The sequence below is a fragment of the Saccopteryx leptura genome, chromosome 1, assembly GCF_036850995.1.
Source record: "Saccopteryx leptura isolate mSacLep1 chromosome 1, mSacLep1_pri_phased_curated, whole genome shotgun sequence".
NCBI lineage: Eukaryota > Metazoa > Chordata > Mammalia > Chiroptera > Emballonuridae > Saccopteryx > Saccopteryx leptura.
Window position 1 is genome coordinate 387,807,190 of NC_089503.1, and position 19,866 is coordinate 387,827,055.

At 57.3% G+C, this 19,866-nt stretch overlaps 1 protein-coding gene across 2 annotated transcripts; it reads left to right on the plus strand.

The window, feature by feature from the left end:
- The first annotated feature begins 1,669 nt into the window (after positions 1-1,669).
- Positions 1,670-13,528, plus strand: LOC136389627 (butyrophilin subfamily 1 member A1-like). Of its 2 annotated transcripts, none has more exons than XM_066361467.1 (10): positions 1,670-1,988; positions 3,174-3,270; positions 4,543-4,890; positions 6,408-6,689; positions 7,284-7,493; positions 7,754-7,774; positions 8,189-8,215; positions 9,622-9,648; positions 11,465-11,491; positions 12,343-13,528. In XM_066361467.1, the coding sequence occupies exons 2-10, from the start codon at positions 3,186-3,188 to the stop codon at positions 13,026-13,028; spliced, it is 1,713 nt and encodes a 570-aa protein (XP_066217564.1). In that variant the 5' UTR covers positions 1,670-1,988; positions 3,174-3,185; the 3' UTR covers positions 13,029-13,528. The 2 variants fall into 2 exon arrangements, with proteins under 2 accessions (XP_066217564.1, XP_066217563.1); XM_066361466.1 differs by lacking the exon at positions 1,670-1,988 and adding an exon at positions 2,060-2,242.
- The last annotated feature ends 6,338 nt before the right edge of the window (positions 13,529-19,866 follow it).

The window sequence follows — 19,866 nt, forward strand, 5'->3', positions numbered from 1 at the left end:
AATCTGTTAGCATGTGGGAGAACGGAGAGGCAGGAATATAAATATGGTCGCCCAGCCCGTGTGCTGCTGAAGGGACCTCTAGACCAGGGAGCCGACGACAGGTTCCTGCGTGCTCACCACGTTCCAGACACGCGGGCAGGACACAGTGCCTCTTCTCGTGGATGTCACAGACACCCCACAGATGAGCCCACGTCAGGGCTGTGAACAGGGTGCCACAAACCCCTCGTCCAGTACGGGGCAGGCCATGGGGGTCGGGAGAGTGGTGAAGGCCCCCGGGGGAGGGGCACTAGGTGAGACCGCGGGTGACAGTCTGGTGGACAGAGAGCGGGAGCACCAGTGGGAAGGTCCCAGCTGGGAAAGCTGTGAGTGGGAGGACCTCCCCTGGGGCCAGGGAGGGAGCACTGGGGGGGGGGGATGGAGGACGGAGAGGAGGTCAGACAGGCCCCAGAGGCCTGAGCCACAGAGAAGAGGTTTAGGCAGAGGAATCCCTCCCAAGGACAAGGCAGAGAGTTCCCAGAAGCTGACTTGTGAGGACCTTGTCCTCGGAAGCACAGTGAACCCGAGGAGGTGAGGCTGGACGTGAGTCAGGGACCCCCATGGGGCGGCCGTGGCTTGGGCTGGATGACAAACGAGGGTGGCTTGGAGCCAGGTGCTGTCTGTGGCTCAGGGCACAGAACACAGCGTCTAGGATGGCCCCCATGCATCTGGTAGAGACCACTGTTGGACACAGGCTCCCCTCACTGGGAGAGGGACAGCCCAGGGACAGGGGCTGCAGAGATGGACCCTGAGCTCTGGGGCCTTCCCTGGGGCCTTCCCTGCATATCCTGAGGCCTGGCAAGGACAGGGTCTGAGTGACTGAACTCAGGCCGTGGACGATGTTAAATATTAGCAAGCCGCAGGGCCCTGCCCACTCAGCGTGGACAGGCCAGGGTCTTGGAGTCGGTCCTGAAAGGTCCTGATGCCTGGTGTGAACCCCTCGGCGGCCAGGTTGTGGGGCCCCTGGGTCGTGTGCTGGTGAAGAGGACAAACAGCTGTACTGGCAGCGTGTACAAAGCCTCGGGCCAGGGCGGTTACCAGCCAACAAGGGTCACTTCTGTCATGAGCAGACCTAGGCACACGGCTGTGCCACACTCAGTCCTACCTGTGGTTTAGAACAAACCCTGGCTAGCTGGCTCAGTGGAAGTGTCCACCCAGCCTGTGGAATTCCCGGGTTCAAATCCAGGTCTGCGTACACAGGAAAAGCACCCATCTGCTTCTCCACCTCTCCCCCTTTTCTCTCTCTCTTCCCCTCATGCAGCCATGGCTTGAATGGCTCTAGCAGGGTGGCCCCCGGCTCTGAGGATGGCTCCATGGTCTCAGGCTAAAATAGCTCAGTTGCTGAGCAACGGAGCACAGCTGCAGATGGGTAGGGCATGCCTGGTGGATCCCGTTGTGTGTGTGTGTGTGGGGGGCATGCGGGAGTCTGTCTCTCTGTCTTCCTGCCTCTCACCCTCTCACTAAAATAAAATAAAATAAAATAAAATAAAATAAAATAAAATAAAGACAAGCAACAGGAGTGTAGCAGCCTTTCCACACACGCGGCCCTGGCCTGAGCCTGTGTCCGCCCCCTGCAGGGCTGTTTCAGCCCCTGGGCCGCCCTCTGCTGCCCTGACTCCGCTGTGACCTCCAGACACCCGGGCGCTGTGCAGAGGGCAGGGCAGAGTCTGCGGGGCGCTCTCGGCAAGCTTTCGCTTTCTCCCGGTGGAAGGAGCCGGAGAAGGGCGGCTTCTTCACGCCTGGCCCCAGGGCCCGGTCCCCGCAGATGCCCCTGCAGCCGGGCCAGGCTCTGCGGCGCCCATCTCTCCGCACGAGGGTCCTGACACCAGCCTTGGGTCCGGCAGCAGGTTTGGGGCTCTGAGCGTGGACTCGGGGTCTGCCGGGGTCCCTGGTCCTTCTCTCGCTGCTGCTGCGTTTAGCGTCGCTCGGGCAGTCCCGGACTTTCGCAGCAGGTAAGCTGGTCCGGACACCGGGGATCCAGAGGAGGAAGCAGGGGGCGCGGGCTGGGAGGAGGGGCTGGTGGGTGCGGGCAGCGCGGGGAGATAGCGGAGCTGCAGGAAGTCCCGGGAGAGACGACCGGGATCCTCGCAGAGAGAGGAGAGTCCGCGCCGGTCCGTCCGCCCGTCCGTGGGCCTGACCGGGCACCTGCCGCACGCAGGGCCGTCCTAGGTCCTGAGCAGGAAAGGTGGGAGGGATGGAAACGAAGGTGAGTCACAGAAGCGCGCAGAGGAAGCGCACGTGCTGTGCTGGGAGCACGGTTTCCAGAGGGGAGAGGGGGGCTTAGTCTGTTCCGATGCTTCTCAGCGAGTCCCCGCTGTCATCAGGAGGCTAGGGGCAGACAGAACTATGAGCAGGGGCCCACACGTCCTTCCTGGGAGGGGACTGAGTCTGCAGGAAGACAGGGGACCCTCTGACCTGGGGAGTCACCGGTGGTGTGTAAACAATGGAGAGGAAGAGGGGCAGTGTCTCCCATGGACGCAGGGGATGAGGATGGAGGGACTCCTACCCCCCCCCCCCCTTCTCAGTGAGAGAAGAGAGAGAGACAGACTCCCGCATGCGCCCCACCCGGCATCATCCGGCAACCCCATGTGCGTCCATGCTCACAACCGAGCTATTCTAGTGCCCGAGCCAGAGGCTCCACGGAGCCATCCTGAGCGCGCTGGAAGCAGCCCAGCCTTGGCTGCAGGAGGGGAAGAGAGAGAGAGAGAGAAGGAGGAGGAGGGGAAGGGTGGAGATGCAAACAGTCACTTCTGTGTGCTCTGACAGAATCACCCCGGGACTTCCCCATGCCTGGACGTTACCACTGAGGCCACAGCCAGGGCTGGATTGTTTCTTCTGAGCAGCTTGTCCCTGCGCTGTGGGTGCCGTCCTGGGTGGGAAGGGATGGATGTTTCCCCCAGCAAACGTCAGGGTTCTCTAGCTCCACAGAGGCCTTCAAAGAAGACGGGAAAAGCCCATGTCAGTCCTTTCCTGGTATCAGGGTGGCGTGGGGCCCACCACGCCCTCAACGTAATGACCCAGGAGGGAAGGCTGTGCTCAGGCTGGGACAGCTGCCAGCCCCCAGCGCTGTGGTCCCTTGCGAGGTCCCCGAGCTCCCTCTGCTGGTCTCACCCGCCTCCCGCCCGGCATCTCCCCAGCTCCAGGCGGACATGGAGCGTCTCTGCAGCCTGGCTGTGCGCCGCCGTCTCAGCTCCCTGCTCCTGCTCCTCCCGCTGCTCTCTGGCGGGTCCACAGGTGAGTGTGTCCCTTCTCCTCCTGCTGCGCCTGGTGGGTGGGAGCCGGGAGAGTGGGGGGACACGTCCCCCCTCTGCCAGCTGTCTCCGTCCCCTGCCCCCGCAGTGGGGGCTGTTGGTGAAGGCCTGCCTCTGGATACTCCCCAACCACTAACTGTAGTCAGACATTTAAGAACATTTACCAAACCACGTTTTACAAGTCAGTTATCAGAAATGCAAGAACACTCTTCCCTCGCTCTCGCTTCCTTTCTCTTTTTAGCGCGTGTGTGCAACAGAGACACACAGACAGACAGACAGGAAGGCAGAGAGATGAGATGCATCAACTCATAGCTGCAGCACCGTAGTTGTTCATTGATTAATTTTCATACGTGCCTTGACCCAGGGGAAGGGGCTCCAGCCGAGCCAGTGACCCCTTGCTCAAGTCAGGTACCTGGGCTTCAAGAAGCGACCATGTAGTCATGTCTGTGATCCCATGCTCAAGGTGTTGACCCCGTGCTCATGCTGGTGAGACCGCACTGAAGCCAGTGACCTTGCTGGAGACATTGGTCTTTCGAACCTGGGTCCTCAGCATCTCATGCTGACTCTCTATCCACTGTGCCACCGCCTGGTCAGGCTGAGCTTTCTTTCTTAACAAGCAGTGTTTTGTGTTCCCGTGAGTGATGGGAGTGAGGACAGGATTGTAAAGAAAGTAGCAATTGTCTTTAGTTTTTGGGTCACAGGGAATTCAGCAGAGGGAAGGACAGGGCACCCACAGTTAGGGGCGGGGTGTGGCTGAGTGACCAGGAGCTCAGACCTGGGCCACCGGTGTGTGCTTTGCTCAGTTTCCAGTCCTGTCCTAGGAGGACCAGGGTGGAGCTGTGGTTCTCAGAGGGTGGTCCCCGGGCATCCCTGCCAGCTCCCTGGGGAACGACTTGGAAATGCACGTACGTCCTCGGGCCCCAGACCCACTGTGCAGAGGCTCTGGGGCGGGGCCCAGCGACCTGTGTCCAGGCCCCCTGCTGATTCCGATGCTCCCTGGACGAGAGAACCCGGCTTACAGCCCTTCCCGGAGGGGTGGGGACAGGAGCAGAGGGGATGAGGGGGTCGTTTTGACATCCTTTTGGGGTCACAAAGTTGTGGTCAGAGGACTGGGCCCTGACTCAGAGTCGTCACAGCTCAGCCCAGCAGAGCCAGTTAGATTGTCACTGGCCCCCACCTGCCGGGGCCCTCTGCCTGATGTTCCGACCTCCATTCAGCGTGTCCCCATTTCTCTCTCTTGTGTCTGTGTCCACAGAGGAGTTCTTGGTATTTGGACCCGGGGAACCCATTGTGGCAGTGCTTGGCGGGAACATCTCACTGCCCTGTCGCGTGGAACCGGGCATGAGTGCGGAGAACATGGAGCTGAGGTGGTTCCGCTCCAAGTTCTCCGAAGCCGTGTACGTCTATCAGAACGGCTGGGAGCAGACGGAGGAGCTGATGGCGCAGTACGCGGGGTGGACCTCGCTGGACAGGGAGTTCCTCACCCAGGGGCGGGCGGCCGTGGTCATCCACAAGGTCCAGGCCTCCGACAACGGGCTGTATTCCTGCTTCTTCAGAAAGGGACGCTTGTACGATGAGGCCACTTTGGAGCTGAAGGTGGCAGGTTGGTCACTTGATCGGTGCTCTGGGGTCCTGGAGTTGGGGGAACCTGGGGGACAAGGTCATTCAGCCGCTCATTTTGCAGACGAGGAAAGGGAGCCCATCCGCTCATCCGCTTACTCAGTACGGCACATGGAGGCCCTCCGCTGTGCCAGGTCCTGTCCGGGGCCCCTGGGGTGTTCCAGTGACTCCGAGGTCCCTGCCCTGTAGAGTTGTCGTCTGGAGACGGTACACAGACGCATAGTTAGATGGTAGGTTAGAGGGGATGTCAGGGGTCGTTAGGTCTTAGGATAAAAGGTCAAGAGGAGCAGTGGGAGGGGCCCTGAGTGTGGGGCGGGGCGGGAAGGGAGGTGTCACGGTCACACAGGGCTCTGACGGGTCCTCTTGACAATCTGAGCAAAAGTTCTGAGGAAGTCGGCGGTTAGCGGGTGCTCATCTGGGGTGAGGGTGCTAAGCTGAGGGAGCACTCCGTGTAAAACCCGAGCCAGGAGTGAGCTGTGTGTCTGGGCTCCCGAGGAGGCCATTGTGGTTTGTCTGTAAGATGAGTGAGCCAGTGGGAGGTGAGGGGTGACCATACCGGAAGACAGACCCCTGGTGTGGGTGGGATTGCTGCCCCCTCCCGCAGCTGTCAGGGAAAGTTCAGAGGGAGTGCTCACTCCAACGGGCGCTTGAGTTCACCAGCCAACGTCCTACAGCCCACTTGAGGTGTCCGGACGGACTAGGAGGTGAGGAGACAATGACTGGTTTCCAGCAGTGAACAAAACGAACAGTCCGTGTGGCCGGAGTGTGTGGCCCAGAGGAGCACAGGAGGTGGGAGCTGGGGTTGGGGTTCAGTAGAAAGAGCAGAGCGAGGGGAGGCAGACACCAGCTCATGGGGACGGTATGCTATGGACTTTGGATGCATCTCTGGGAGAAGTCTACCACGTGGTGCGGACGCACTCCCCTTGCAGAGGTGAGGCTGTCTGGGGTGAGCAGAGCTGAGGCGCAGGCGCAGGCGCAGTTACGTGGTGGGGAGGGTGGTCGCCTGGCCGCAGGAGCGGCACTAGGTTGCGCAGGGAGCATCAGAGAGCTCATGAGGTTTACAAAGTTGATCTAGCTGAGTGAGGAGATTTGGGGACGCAGACAGTTTCAGGGAGAAGACTGGGCTGCAGAGACTCCCAGGGTTTTGCTTTGGCTTCTGGGGAAAGACTTTTTCGTATTAAATAAGCATTGCACCAGAATGCGAGGCTCACCAAGCGATCTACCGGATAGCCAAGCAGATGCGACCACTGCACGCATGTCTCTGATGAGCAATTACTAGTTCTCAGGAGAGAGGACGTGAGAGCGTCACTGTCCGACATGGTTCACCCTATATTTACCTGGTAATTGGGGTCTTTATCACAGGAGGTGGTTTTACAACTTAGAGCACGTGCCCCCTTGCTCTACCCCTGTCCTCCCACAGGCAGGGGGACAGTGGGGTGCTCCCTGCCCCGATGTTGACATTTGAAAGACATGGTTGTATTTGTCCCCCCCCCCCCGCAGGTGTGGGCTCTGCGCCCCGAGTGCACATCACGGGGCCGAAGGAGGATGGCGTCCGCGTCGCGTGCAGCGCCTCAGGGTGGTTCCCGAAGCCACAGGTGCAGTGGAGAGACCTGAGTGGGGAGAAGTTGCTGGCCTTTTCTGAGGCCCACGCCCGAGACGCTGAGGGGCTGTACAGCGTGGAGGCCGCCCTGGTGGTGAGAGAGCGCTCCGCGGGCAACGTGACCTGCTCCCTGCTGAACCCCATCCTGGGCCAGGAGAAGGCGATGGCCATCTTCATCCCGGGTCCGTGCTGCTGGTCTCCCCGCGGAGCTGGAGGGGGCGGGGTCTCCCGGCGGAGCTGGAGGGGGCGGGGTCTCCGAGCGGAGCTGGAGGGGGCGGGGTCTCCCGGCGGAGCTGGAGGGGGCGGGGTCTCCCGGCGGAGCTGGAGGGGGGCGGGGTCTCCCGGCGGAGCTGGAGGGGGGCGGGGTCACCCGGCGGAGCTGGAGGGGGCGGGGTCTCCCGGCGGAGCTGGAGGGGGGCGGGGTCACCCGGCGGAGCTGGAGGGGGCGGGGTCTCCCGGCGGAGCTGGAGGGGGCGGGGTCTCCCGGGGAGCTGGAGGGGGTGGGGTCTCCGAGCGGAGCTGGAGGGGGGACAGGGTCTCCCGGGGAGCTGGAGGAGGCGGGGTCTCCCTGGGTTGATGGAGCGGGGCGGGGTCTCCCGGGGAGCTGGAGGGGGGCGGGGTCTCCCGGGGAGCTGGAGGAGGCGGGGTCTCCCTGGGTTGATGGAGGGGGACGGGGTCTCCTAGCAGATCTGGATGAGGGGGCGGAGCCGTGATCCCGCGGGGCGGGGCTGGGCTGTCCTGAACTAGGATTCTGATGGGTCCCTGGCTGGGTGCAGAGCCCTTCTTCCCCCAGGTGTCTCCCTGGCCACCAGGAATGTGGCTTTTCCTGGGGAGCCTGGCCGCGCTGGGGCTCCCACTCCTCGGGGCTGGCTATTACACCTGGAGACAGCACTCCATGTGGGCGAAGGCGCGCGGAGAACAGGCGAGGTTGCGCTGGGCTAAGAAGAAGGACAGGGAGACTAAGGAGAAGGCGTTGAAGGCCAGAGGTAAGGCTGGTGGCATGGAGGCCATTGCCGAGAGAGACAGGCCGGTGGCCATGCCAGACTCCAGGGCTTCAGTGCTCCAGAGAGACACAGGGCCCTCAGCCCGGAGCAGGAGGCTGCGGAGATTCAGGGAGGGCAGCTGGAAGCTTGGGCAGAGGGGGAGGTTGGAGTCGGAACTTGTGGGGTAGAGAGAGATCCTTTGTCGTGGGTGCCCAGGCTCACTGTCTTTCTGGGAATTCAGGATGGTTTTCTCTCTCTTTCAGATGAACTCCAGGCTCAGCTCGGTAAGTTCTGCTTCTTCTCCTGATCTGTTTGTGTCCCCTTCATGGGACACATTCTGGTTCTTTTTTCTTTTTTTAAGTGGGAGGAGGAGAAATAGTGAGACAAACTCTCACATAACATCTGGGGCTCATGCTCTAATCAAGTGAGCTATTTTTAGTGCCTGAGGAGCCACTTCCGATGAGCCCTCCTCAGTGCTCAGGGCCAACACTCAAACCAATTGAACTAGTGGCTGTGGGAAGGAAAAAGAGAGAGAAGGGAGAGAGGGAGGGGTGGAGAAGTGGATGGTTGCTGTGTGCCCTGAATGGTAATCAAACCCAGGACGTCCATATGCCAGGCTGATGCTCTATCCAGTGAGCCATCCGACCAAGGCTGACATTCTGGTTCTTAGCTCTTGTGTTTCCTGTGTTGTCTTTCAGAGTGGAGGAAGGCAGTTTACCTGGCTGGTGAGTGACTCTCCACATGTCCTTGGTACTCTGTCCCACCTGTGCCTGGGAGTCCCTGTCCTTGTTTCTGTCTCGGCACACACATGTGGACCCCTTTTCTTGGGGCGGAAGTGGGAGCCTGCGGGAAGTACAACCCTGGTCCCTGGGCTCCACGTACGGTGGCTTCCGTTTGGCCCCCAGTGCTGGGAACCAGGTTGGATGGAGGCCCCGGAGACTGTCATCACCCTGAGTCTCATTCCCGCCCTGACCCGCCCACCGTTTGGCTAGTTTTCTGGTCTTCAATGCCCCTGCTCCCGGTCAGCACCTGGAATGCAGCCACGTAAATAAACGAGGTCAATCAGTTTAGGATTGTGGCCTCCTCCCCCCCTGAGACACCAGCCAGGGAGTCTGTTCTTCCCAGTCCCTTAGGTGCTTGCTGATCAGAATGTCCTGGGAGGACCGGGTTACCACACAGGGGACGGGATGGGAGGGTGTCAGTGCCCCAGGACAGAGATGCTTAACTTTAGAACTAATTGACCTGAGAGAGATTGGCCCCCTTTACCCCAGAGCTCACCTCACACCCCTTCCTTAAGTTAATGCCTTTTGTGAGTTACACTTGTTTTATTTATTTTATATTTTTTAAATTAAGTGAGAGGCAGGAAGTCAGACTCTGGCATGTGCCCTGACCAGGATCCACCCTGCATCCTCCTTTCCAGGGGAGTTCTGCCCTTCTGGAACTGTTGCTCCATTGCTCGGCGACCAAGCTATTTTAGCACCTGAAGAGAGGCCATGGTACTATCTTAGTTTTTGGGGCCAACATGCTCGAACCAACAGAGCCATGGCTGCAGCATGGGGAGAGAGAGAAAGAGAGAGAGAGAGAGAGAGAGAGAGAGAGAGAGAGAGGGAGAAGGAGGGATGATTGCTTCTCCTGTGTGTCCTGGCTGAGAATCAAACACATAATATCCACGCACAGGGCACTGCTCTATCACTGAGCCAACAGGCCAGGGGCAAGTTATACCTTTATTAGAATGAGTTTGGACACAAAAGTGCTTAAATAGAACAATGGAAAAATTTATATTTTATTTCCTAAATGTTTTCCACACCAAGCATAGTTTTTGACCCCGAATGGCAGCCCCGAGCAGCAAGGGACACAGGAGATTTTGAGGTCGTTTCAGCACAGGACTGCTAAGTGGCCTACCACAGGTCACATGGCAGCAGCTGGCAGTGGTGGCACTCCGCCTGTAATGCAGGCTTCCTGGCTGGCGGTCGGGGTTTCCCGCCACCCCTGCTGGCCGCAGGTGGCAGAGGCCGTCCCCTCCCAGCCCCCGCCCTGTGGGTGGTCTCCCCTGTGGGACAGAGGAGGCAGGAGACGGGTGCTGAGCAGGCTTGTTGGGGCTGAGCTCTCACTGGGGTGTGTTCCCTTTCAGCCTGGAGGAAGGCCCAGCTGTATGCAGGTAAGGGACTCACTTCCTGTGGCCTCCCCTCCCCGGCCTTGACCCTGCTCCTTCTCTGTCAGTGCACCCCACACCAGGGTGGGGCTGGCGTCCCTGCTCTCCTTGTCACGTGTGTGCCCTCCATCTGAGAGTGCAGGGACCCCTCACTGGGACACAGCTCTTCTGCCTTGTGGGCCTGTCCTGGATTGCAGGTCACCGTTAGGGCCAGACATCCATCCTGAACACTCCCTGCTCTATTGGTACTTCTTCTTCCTTTCTTTTCTTTGGAATTTTTTTCTTAGTGAGAAGCAGGGAGGCAGAGAGGCAGACTCCTGAGTGTTCCCGACCGGGATCCACCCGGCATGCCCACCAGGGGGCGATGCTCTGCTGCAACTGGAGCCATTCTAGCGCCTGAGGCAGAGGCCATGGAGCCATCCTCAGCGCCCGGGCCAACTTTGTTCCAATGGAGCCTTGGCTGCAGGAGGGGAAGAGAGAGATAGAGAGGAAGGAGAGGGGGAGAGGAAGCAGATGGGCCCTTCTCCTGTGTGCCCTGGCCAGGAATCGAACCCGGGACTCCTGCACACCAGGCTGATGCTCTACCACTGAGCAAACCGCCCAGGGTCTGTATTCGTACTTCCTGGTGCAGTGACAGAGGAGAGGTCAGTCGTGAGGACAGATCAGCGATGTCTCTCTGGAAGGTGTCAGCGGTGCTGGGCATAGGACATGGACATCTTTGGGGGGCACAGCAGGGTCTCTCCTGGGAGCTTTCAGTCTCTCTGGGGAGCAGAGGACAGGTCACTATTTTTAGGTTCATCTTTATGGAAAGGGAGTTGATTTTTGCTTCCACAAACGGTGAAAAGAAGAAGAAAATCTGTTAGTGTCTGTCCTCTTACTGAACGCTTGTCTTTCCTGCTTTGACCTCGGTCTCCCTTCCTAGCCTTCTCTCATTGTCTCCTAACTGGGCGGGACTTCTCTGACCCTGGATCCAGAGTTCTCTGCACTCACAGCTCAGTCATCCTCTGAGTTCAGCCCAGACAGGCTGCGTTCTCTCTTCTCACGGCTTACAGACAACTTACAAATTCAGCTTAATCCGTTCTTCATTAATAAATGGACATTTTTCCCCCCTTAAGTGAGAAGCGGGGAGGCAGAGAGACAGAGTTTCGCATGTACCCTGACCGGGATGCACCTGGCTAGCCTCTTATGGGGCGTTGCTCTGCCGATCAGGGCCATTGTCCTGTTGCTTGGCAACCGAGGTATTTTAGTGCCTGAGGTGAGGCCATGGAGCCTCAGCGCCTGGGGACAATTTGCTCTAACTGAGCCACGGCTGTGTGAGGGGAACAGAGACATAGAGAGAGAGAGAAGGGGAGGGAAAGGGGTGGAGAAGCAGATGGTTGCATCTCCTGTGTGCCCTGACCAGGAATCAAACTTGGGACATTGACATGCTGGGCCAATGCTCTACCATGGAGCCAAACGGCCAGGGTGTAAATGGACATTTTCATACCCAGTTCTTTTCAAGAAAACCTAGCGTTCAGGATGGTTGTGTGGCTCAGGACTTGAGAAAGCAACTCTGATACTCAAGTCTGGGTCCCTGTGTTCAGGACGGCATCTGGACTCTCAGTGCCTGAGTGTTTAGCTTTATGGCTTAACTTTCATGGGGAGGTGGCAGCGTGACAACTGTGTGTGTGTGTGTGTGTGTGTGTGTATCAAAAAGAAACAGATGCACCAGCTGAGTGTTCCCCAAACACCTCCACTGTAAATCCTGCATCAGTGTGTTTCAGAAAAGTAGGTTCCGACCAATGTCTGCAAATCTCTGACGTGATACGTGGCTCTCTTGCAGATTGGCGGCAGGAGAAGTTCCCGTCCTGTGAGTGACTGTGTTTCTATTTATCAAGTGAGAGGCAGAGGTGGTGAGATAGACTTCCAGCATGCACCCCGACTAGGCTCCACCTGGTATCCCCCATCTGGGACAACGTTCTGCCCATCTGGGAGGGATACTCTGTTGCTCAGAAACCCAGCTATTCTAGTGCCTGAGGCAAGGCCACGGAGCCATTGTCAGTTCCTGGGGCCAAATAGATCATTCCAGGCATGGCTGCAGGAAGGGAAGAGAGAGAAAAAGAGAGAAGGGGGAGGTTGAAGGGTAGAGAAGCAGATGATCACTTCTCCTGTGTGCCCTGACTAGGAATTGAACCTGGGACTTCTACACGCCAGGTTGATACTCTATCGCTTAGCCAACCCGACAGGGCCAAGTGCTGTGTTTTCTGGGTGCTCCTCCAGCTGTCCCCACAACCTCGGCCCTCCTCAGTGCTCTGTGGTGATGGAGATGCCGGCGCCATCCCTGGAGCTGGGCTATCCTGAAATCTCCAGGATTGGATGAGGGCTTTTATGAGAAGGGTGTGATGTTCTGTTCTCTGTGTTTCCTGCTCTGGGATGGACGGAATACATGTTTAAACCATGTTTGGGGCTGGTGGCTCTGGCTGACACTGGAGATATTCCTCACTGTTGGTGTCCAGGTTGGTCCTCAAAGTCCATGTGACACATCTAACCCCAAATAAGTCCTGTGTTTCCTTCTCCTATTTGGAGGGCCGTGGGCTTGAGTCACAGGGCTCTCACCTCAGGGGGCTTAGCCGTCTCCCCCCTGCAGCTAAATGTGGGGGGAGTTGGTTCCGTGTTGAGGGGCAGGACAGGGCTTCTCAGCGTTTGCCCCTCTCTCTGCAGGGCTCGTCACCCTCGATCCAGACTCTGCTCATCCCGGCCTGGTCATCTCTCAGGAAAAGATGAGTGTGACCTTGAAGGACTCCCATGAAGACTCAGTTTCTACCTGCAGCGTGCTGGGCCTTGAGGGCATCACATCAGGGCGCTGGCACTGGGAGGTGGCGGTCTCCGATTCGGACAAAAGCCAGTGGGCTCTGGGGGTGTGCAGGGGGGATGTGAAAAGGAAAGGCTGGTACAGAGAGTCCCCAGAAAGGGGGTTCTGGGTCGTGGGGCGGCTTGAACGTGGCTATTGTGCCTGCACTGTCCCTGAGACTGTTTTTGAGAAGAGGTTTTCTGACAGGGTGGGGGTTTTCTTGGACTACGACGCAGGGGACGTCTCCTTCTACAACATGACTGATGGCTCCCACATCTTCTCTTTCCCTTCAGCCTCCTTCTCAGGGACCCTCTTTCCATATTTCATGTTGAGATCAGGGGGTGTGTCCCTGACCATCTGCCCCAAGGTGGGTGGGCCCGAGGGGCCTCCTGTGCCCCTGAGCCTCCCAGGGGCGGGGCTCAGCTCAGACTCTGGTGTTGATGAGGTTGAGTGTTCACTACTGTCCTTCAATGTGGAGCCCACGCTCCCGTCAGTGCCCTTTCCCATTCCTGACTTTCCTTCTGAAGATGAACTTTCCTTGTGGCTAAAGCTCTGAGGTCAGTCCCGCCAGGTGGAGAGTCACCCTCCTGCCCGGCTGCCGGCTCCGCCCGTGCGGTGACAAACACCGTCAGGTCCTGCCTTGTGCTCGGGCAGCAGGTTACGGAAGGTGACCGAGCTGGTTTGGGACAGGCCATATTTTGATGTGGACGTTGTTTTCCTCTCTGGAGTGAAACACATTTCATGGCCTCGTTTTACTGTTCGAACCCGAAGGGGCTGAGGGGCTGAGCTGCTCTGCAGAACCGAGTGGGGCTTCCTTCATCCAACGTGGGTTTGTGCAGAAAATCCGCTGGGCTCAGTGAGGGTCGTCTGCAGGTCTGTTCTGGGGGCTTCTCATGATCTGACTAGAAAAGTAGGCTCTCCAGAAATCTCCAGGGAAATGGATGGCTGAGGGCTTTAACCAGGAGAGGGGTCTGCTGTTCTGTTCTCTATGTTTCCTGTTCTGGGAGGGACGGAACCCTTGTTCAAACGCAGTAAAGTATCTGTTACGTGTGAGAAGGCTGTGCCGTGTTAATTTCGGGAACCAAGGAGAAGCCCGTGGGCCCCCCCTTTAGTGTGTTAGTACCGGGCAGAGAGAAGAGAATGCTACCCGTGGTCAGTGTGAATGAGTGACCCAGCGATCCCCCTTCTGGGACTGTATCTGAAGAAACCAAAACACTAATTCAAGAGAACACAGGCCCCTATGTTCACTGCAGCGTTCTTCACGGGAGCCCAGATGTGGGAGCAGCCCAGTGCCTGTCAGTAGGTGACTGGATAAACAATCTGTGCTATATTTACGCAATGCTATACTCTTCAGCTGCAAAGAAGGAAGGAACTCTTACCTTTTGCAGCAGCACAGATTGAGCTGGAGATTACTGTATGATGTTAAGTGAAATAAGCCAGGCAGAGAGACACAAATAGCGTATGATGTCACTCATATGTGTCATTGAATGAACTAAGTCAGCTAACAAACAGAATAGAAAGTGACTGCTGGATACAGGGAGCAGCCTGCCAGCGGTCAGAGGGGAGGGGCCGGGGGCCTGGTGAAAAAGGTGAAGGTGTAATCATATCAGCTTCAAGGCCTGAGCGGTGAAAGCCCGTAGTACCGTGAGAAGCAGGCGCTGGTGTGAAGGAGAGAGGTTTCTTCAAGAGCCAGCAGCCTGAGAAGACGGGGGAATGGCTGTCCCCGAAACCCCATGAATCTCTCAGTGCAGACAGGGTTTTTATGAGGAGGGAGATGGAGAGGGAATCAACAAAAATAGAACAAAGCAATCAGAAGGAAGGGGTTGGGAGTTCTCTGCTGGGTGTGGGTGGCTGGCACTCGTGCGGGCAGCTCGGGGTGTTCAGATCACTGGTGGAAGGTCCAAGAGTCTCCCGGAACCGGAGTATCTGAGGGTCGGCGTCTGTTCTTTGGTTGTTACAGGAACTGAAGCTAGCAAGCAAGTTATCGAGTAGGGGCGTTGTCCTCTGCAACAGGTGACCCCCCATCCCTGCTGTCAGGTTGTCCTCTGGGCCTTAAGCAGGACTCAGAAGTGGCCCAGTCAGTGTGGTGGGAGTGAGGAGGAGGAGGCCGCGTGAGGTGGGGTCATGTAACTCCTGCTTCCGTTTATTCTTCTTGCTCTGACGTTAACCTGTGATGCGCACTAGCTGAAGGGGAAACAGGCTTTCCAACTGTCACCTGTACTTGGAGAAAGCACTGGATCAATCACATATTGTCATTACAGACTACATCACTTTGCTCACTGAACTAGCAATATCGAATCATGGTTAGAAGAGCCACAGTGTGGATTTCACATTCTACAGAAACTCTTTGATAAGCTTACCCTGTAACTACATTCTTATTTAGCTCTATGTTATGGTAGTCAGACTAAGGTCAGTCAATAAGCAATATTACATATTTATTCCCAGTGACAAAGGGATTAAACATGCCCGGCCTGTGGTGGCGCCGTGGACAGAGCGTCAACCTGGAACGCTGAGGTGGCCGGTTTGAAACCCTGGGCATGCCCGGTCAAGGCACATAGGACAAGCAATCTATGAACAGCTGAAGTGAAGCGACTGTGAGCTTGTACTTCCTGTCCCTCCTCTCCTCTCTCTGCAAAATCCATCAGTGAGAATCTTTACCAGAAAAGGGATTAAGCGAGGGACAAAACATACCTAATAGAGAGACAGCAGTGTGGTCGGAGGTATGAGAGAGGGAGAGGTGGGGAGGTAGAGGGCGGCAGGGGGAGGTGGTGGGGGGTCAAGGGGATGAATGGTGATGGGAGAGGCTTGGGAGGTGAACACACAACATACAGTATACAGATGATGTATTGTGGAATTGCACCCATGAAACATGTAATTTCATGAACTAATCCCACCCCAATAAAATCAATACAAAACAAGTGAATGTCTTTCTAAAGGTTAAAAAGAGAAAGGTGGGCGTGAAGAAGAGAATTTCTAGGTGCAGGGTGAAGGTTAGAAAGCTGTGGCCGGGAGCATGCTTCCAGTCATCAGTGTATCGGCTCTAGTACTCCTAGGTCCAGTGGTAAGGTTAGTAGTAGTAATAATAATAATAATAGTAATAAAACCTTAGCAAAGAAAAGGAAGCAGGGCCCTGGGGACTTCGAGCTGCAGGAAGGAAGGTGTGCTCACTCTGCCTGCAGAGAACTCTGATTGGCTGTGCTTCTCTCTGCAGAGAACTCTAATTGGCTGTGGTTCTCTCTACAGAGAACTCTGATTGGCTGTGCTCTCTGCAGAGAACTCTGATTGGCTGTGGTTCTCTCTGTAAGAGGAAAACCAGAGTGGGAAGTGGAAGCCAGGAGTCAGGAGATCAGATCTGACCTGCTACTGATTAGAAACAAGGAGAGAAGTGGAAGCTTTGCATGTCTTCTGTATCTTCTGTGTTGTGTGGTTGTTTATACAAAGTAACCACTGTCTTCCGGCCTCTTCTCCGTACCCTTAGGTGTTCACAGAAGTTGTTGGGGGTTATGTTTAGATAGTCTTTGAGGTAACAGTCAGCTGAGTTGTGAATTGTGAGGCAATTTGCAATACAGATAGAGCAGTGTTAGTTACAGTGCCTGGGACTCTGTCTTCTCATTCTGTGGATAGGGTGAGAGTTTCTTCACTTGTCAGTAGAACTTTGTCTTTTTATTTATTTATTTATTTTTACTTTTTTCTTAAGTGAGAAGCAGGGAGTAAGAGAGACAGATTCCCGCATGCTACCCTACTGGGATCAACCTGGCATGCCCACCAGTGGGCAATGCTCTGCCCATCTGGGGTGTTGCTCCCTTGCTTGGCATCCGAGCTATTTTAGCACCTGAGGTGTTAGCCATGGAGTCATCTTCAGTGCCTGGGTCAACTTGCTCCAACCGGGCCAGGGCTGTGGGAGGAGAAGGGAGAGCGAAGGAGAGAACTGAGACGGGTAGGGGTGGAGAAGCAGATGGGTGTTTCTTCTGTGTGCCCTGACTGGGGATGGACCCAGGACATCCACACGCTGGGCTGTCACTCTACCACTGAGTGAACTGGTCAGGGCTACAAAGGATCTTAGTGAAAGTCTTTTTTTTTTTTTTTTTTTTTTAATGTGCCTTGACGCGGGCCTTCAGCAGACTGAGTAACCCCTTGCTGGACTCAGCGACGTTGGTCTCAAGCTGGTGAGCTTTTGCTCAAACCAGATGAGCCCTCACTCAAGCTGGCGACCTCGGGGTCTCGAACCTGGGTCTTCCACATGCCAGTCTGATGCTCTATCCACTGCGCTACCACCTGGTCTTAGTGAAAGTCTTGCTGGTGGTTTTCTAGCTTTTTCATTTCATCATATCAAAGATAGAGGATTTTTTTTGGATCAAAATTATTCTTCAAAAAGGGATTCAAGGTCAGTGTTGTGGTTGAGTTTGGCCCCTTCTGAGACCCCCTCCCCACTGCCCAACACCACCCAGAGTGCCTCTCAAAGATTCCTACCAGGTCTAGGGTTCTGGGGAACAGTTTGAAAACTGCTCACTTTATTCTAAAATCCTCTCCTTTGCTAAGATCCAGGGAGAGGTGACCTGGGATCCTGCATCGGTGCCCAGTCCTGCCCTTGGTCAGGTGTGGCTGCAGAGGGCATGGGGCAGGCAGGGCAGCGGTGCAGGTGGAAGCCAGGACCTCAGTTCTCGCGTTCTTACTGAATGGCTCGAGTGGACACTGGGGCTGACCCTCCTGTCTCCTCTGCAGGCAAGGATGGGCGTGCTCAGGACTGCAGTGGGCTGGCAATTTCTACACCCAATCTTCTGGGAGGGAGATGAGCGCCCTCCCGCGGTGAAGATGTGATGGTGCCTCTGGGGCGGTCATGGAGGGTGATGGCGCCCATGGAGGGTGATGGCTCCCACCCCAGCCCAGCAGCTGTGAGCTCCATGGGTTCGGGCCTCCACCGCATGCGCAGGCCTGCCCACTGGGCTACACTACCATACTCTCCGCATCCCGTGACTGCCTCATTCCGGCCGCAATGCTGGCAGGGTGCGGCTTCATATGTCTGGGACCTCAATTTTTTGTTTTTAAACATATCTGGGTTCACTCCAACCATTTAAAAAATATAGGTCTTCCCACAGCGTCCCACAGATTAATGTTTCCCTAGCCCCCACCCCCAGAGCTCTGCCCCCTCCTCTTTTTTCCGATTCTCTACTTTAGATGACGGAGTGTTTGCTGCGGGGACCACCTCTCTATGGGGTATTGACTTCTCCTCAGTGGAGGTGAGGATGGGGAGCCCCCTGAGCCCCTAAGAGTGCTCTGGGTGGGTGGATGTGGGCGGGGGCTCCCTGAATCCTGCCTGTCTGAGCCCAGGAGCTCCACTTGAGGCCTGACTCTGCCCTCCTGTGAGCTGGGGGGCTGGGGAAACAGGAGCCCCCTGTCCCTGCCACCCCCACCCGTCAGAAGCTCTGTGGTTGAATGTGACCTGTTACCCGTCCCCTGGCAGAAAGGCTTCCTTGACAGCTGTCTGGACCTCCACCCACCCAGGATGTCCAACTCTTGGTGGCGGGAAGGGAGGAGCAGGCTGACCCCCGTTCCAGGAGGCAGAGGTGGGTCTGTGGCTGGGAGGGCCCTTCAGCCGCTGCTGCCCGTGCCTGCCCCCTGGGTGCAGCTCCAGGGCTGGGCAGGACCCTCACTGGTCAGGGGGACAGCGAATGGGAGAGCCCTTCTTTCTGCTCTCCACTGCTCGCATTTTTAACTAAGAAAATGAAAGAATCACTTCACAGGAGGAGAGGAGAGAGTGGGAAGTGGTGAGCGGGTTAGTGAACAACTGGGACTTCCAGCTGTGAACTGGGTGTTTCTGGTACCACTCACTCTGGGTCTCCGGACACCCACAGGCAGAGTTCCAGGAGGGACTGCGCAGAACTGACTGGCTGGACAACCCAGGCTGGTCAAGGGACAGTGAAGATGCTATTTGCTTCCCAAGAGCTAGACTCTGTGGGTGGCAGGAAAGCAGGTGCAATGGATAAGGACAGTGCAGGTGGGTGTAGGTGGGCCAGGTGGGAGCAGGTGGGCACAGGTGGAAGCAGGTGGGCACAGGTGGAAGCAGGTGGGAGCAGGTGGGGGCAGGTGGGTGCAGGTGGAAGCAGGTGGGAGCAGGTGGGAGCAGGTGGGCACAGGTGGGAGCAGGTGGGAGCAGGTGGGAGCAGGTGGGAGCATTGGGAGCAGGTGGGAGCAGGCTGGCACAGGTGGGCGCAGGTGCGGACTTGTGGGAGCAGGGGGTGGCAGGAGGGCTGGGATGAGGTTAGGCACTGAGCTTCCCTGAGAAGGAAATGGGACACGGAAGTCCAGGGGGCACAGGGGACATTTGGGGAGCTGAGCCAGGGGCACAGGGCGCAGTCTGGGAGCAGCTCACTGGGTCGGGTGATGTGGGGAGAGGAGGGGAAGGACCGCGGTGGCCTGATTCCGATGCCACTGGTTTCAGAACACCAGGGACACGGAGCTCAGAGCCTCGTGCTGGGAATGCTTCTTCCTGTCCCTGTGCACGTGTCCCCTTTCACATTGTGTACGAAACGCTCTGTAAACTCTCCCGAGTGTGAGCTGAGGAAGGAGAGGCCACTCCTCCCATGGTCTGGGGGTGGTAGCAGAGGGGAATGCGGCTGACCCTGTGGTGGGTCGGGCGGTGAGTACCTCCAGAACTCGCCCCTGACTCTGCATTCGCCCCGCTGAGCCCCCTCCTCCCAGCAGCTCTCAGGGGCTCAGTTGGCAGCAGGCTTCTCAGGGTGCGCTGGACAGTGGCCTCACATCTGGAGAGGGGACATCAAGACTTCTGGATTGTCCCACACCAGGGCCACCTAGGCCACCAGTCTGCCTCTGCCCTCTCCGTGTTCATCTACAGCCCCCATACACTGGGCTCATCCCGGGGTGTCCCTGGTGCCCACATCTCTGTGGAGGGGGTTGTCACCAGGCAGGAACAATAGTTAGGAACCTGGGGAAGTGCCCCCTGTAGGGACTGCTGGGAGGATTTCTGTATGAGCCCCTCCCCGGGGCCCATTTGTCCTGGGTCCTGTGACTCTCGGTAGCCCCGTCCTCCCCTCCCTTTCTCATTCCCCCCTGACCTGGGGACCTTTCAGAGAGACTGGCCTCTGTGGACTGATCCTGGCTGCTCACTGGGGAGGGAGGGACTCCTCCCTCCCTCCCTCCCACTCGTGTCTGGGCTTCTGGGACAGCAGTTGTCACCCTGCTGTTCCTCCTCCTCTAGCCCCTCCTGACTGGAGTGGGGGCGGCTCCCCCTGCCTCAGACCCCCCACCCGCAGTTCCGTCACCGTATAAACAGCCCATCTACAACGTGGAGCCGTCTCCGTGGAATTCTGCTTCCTGCGGGGACCCTCGGTCTCCCACTCTTCTCTCCTCGCCCTCAGCGGGCGGGCACGGGCTAG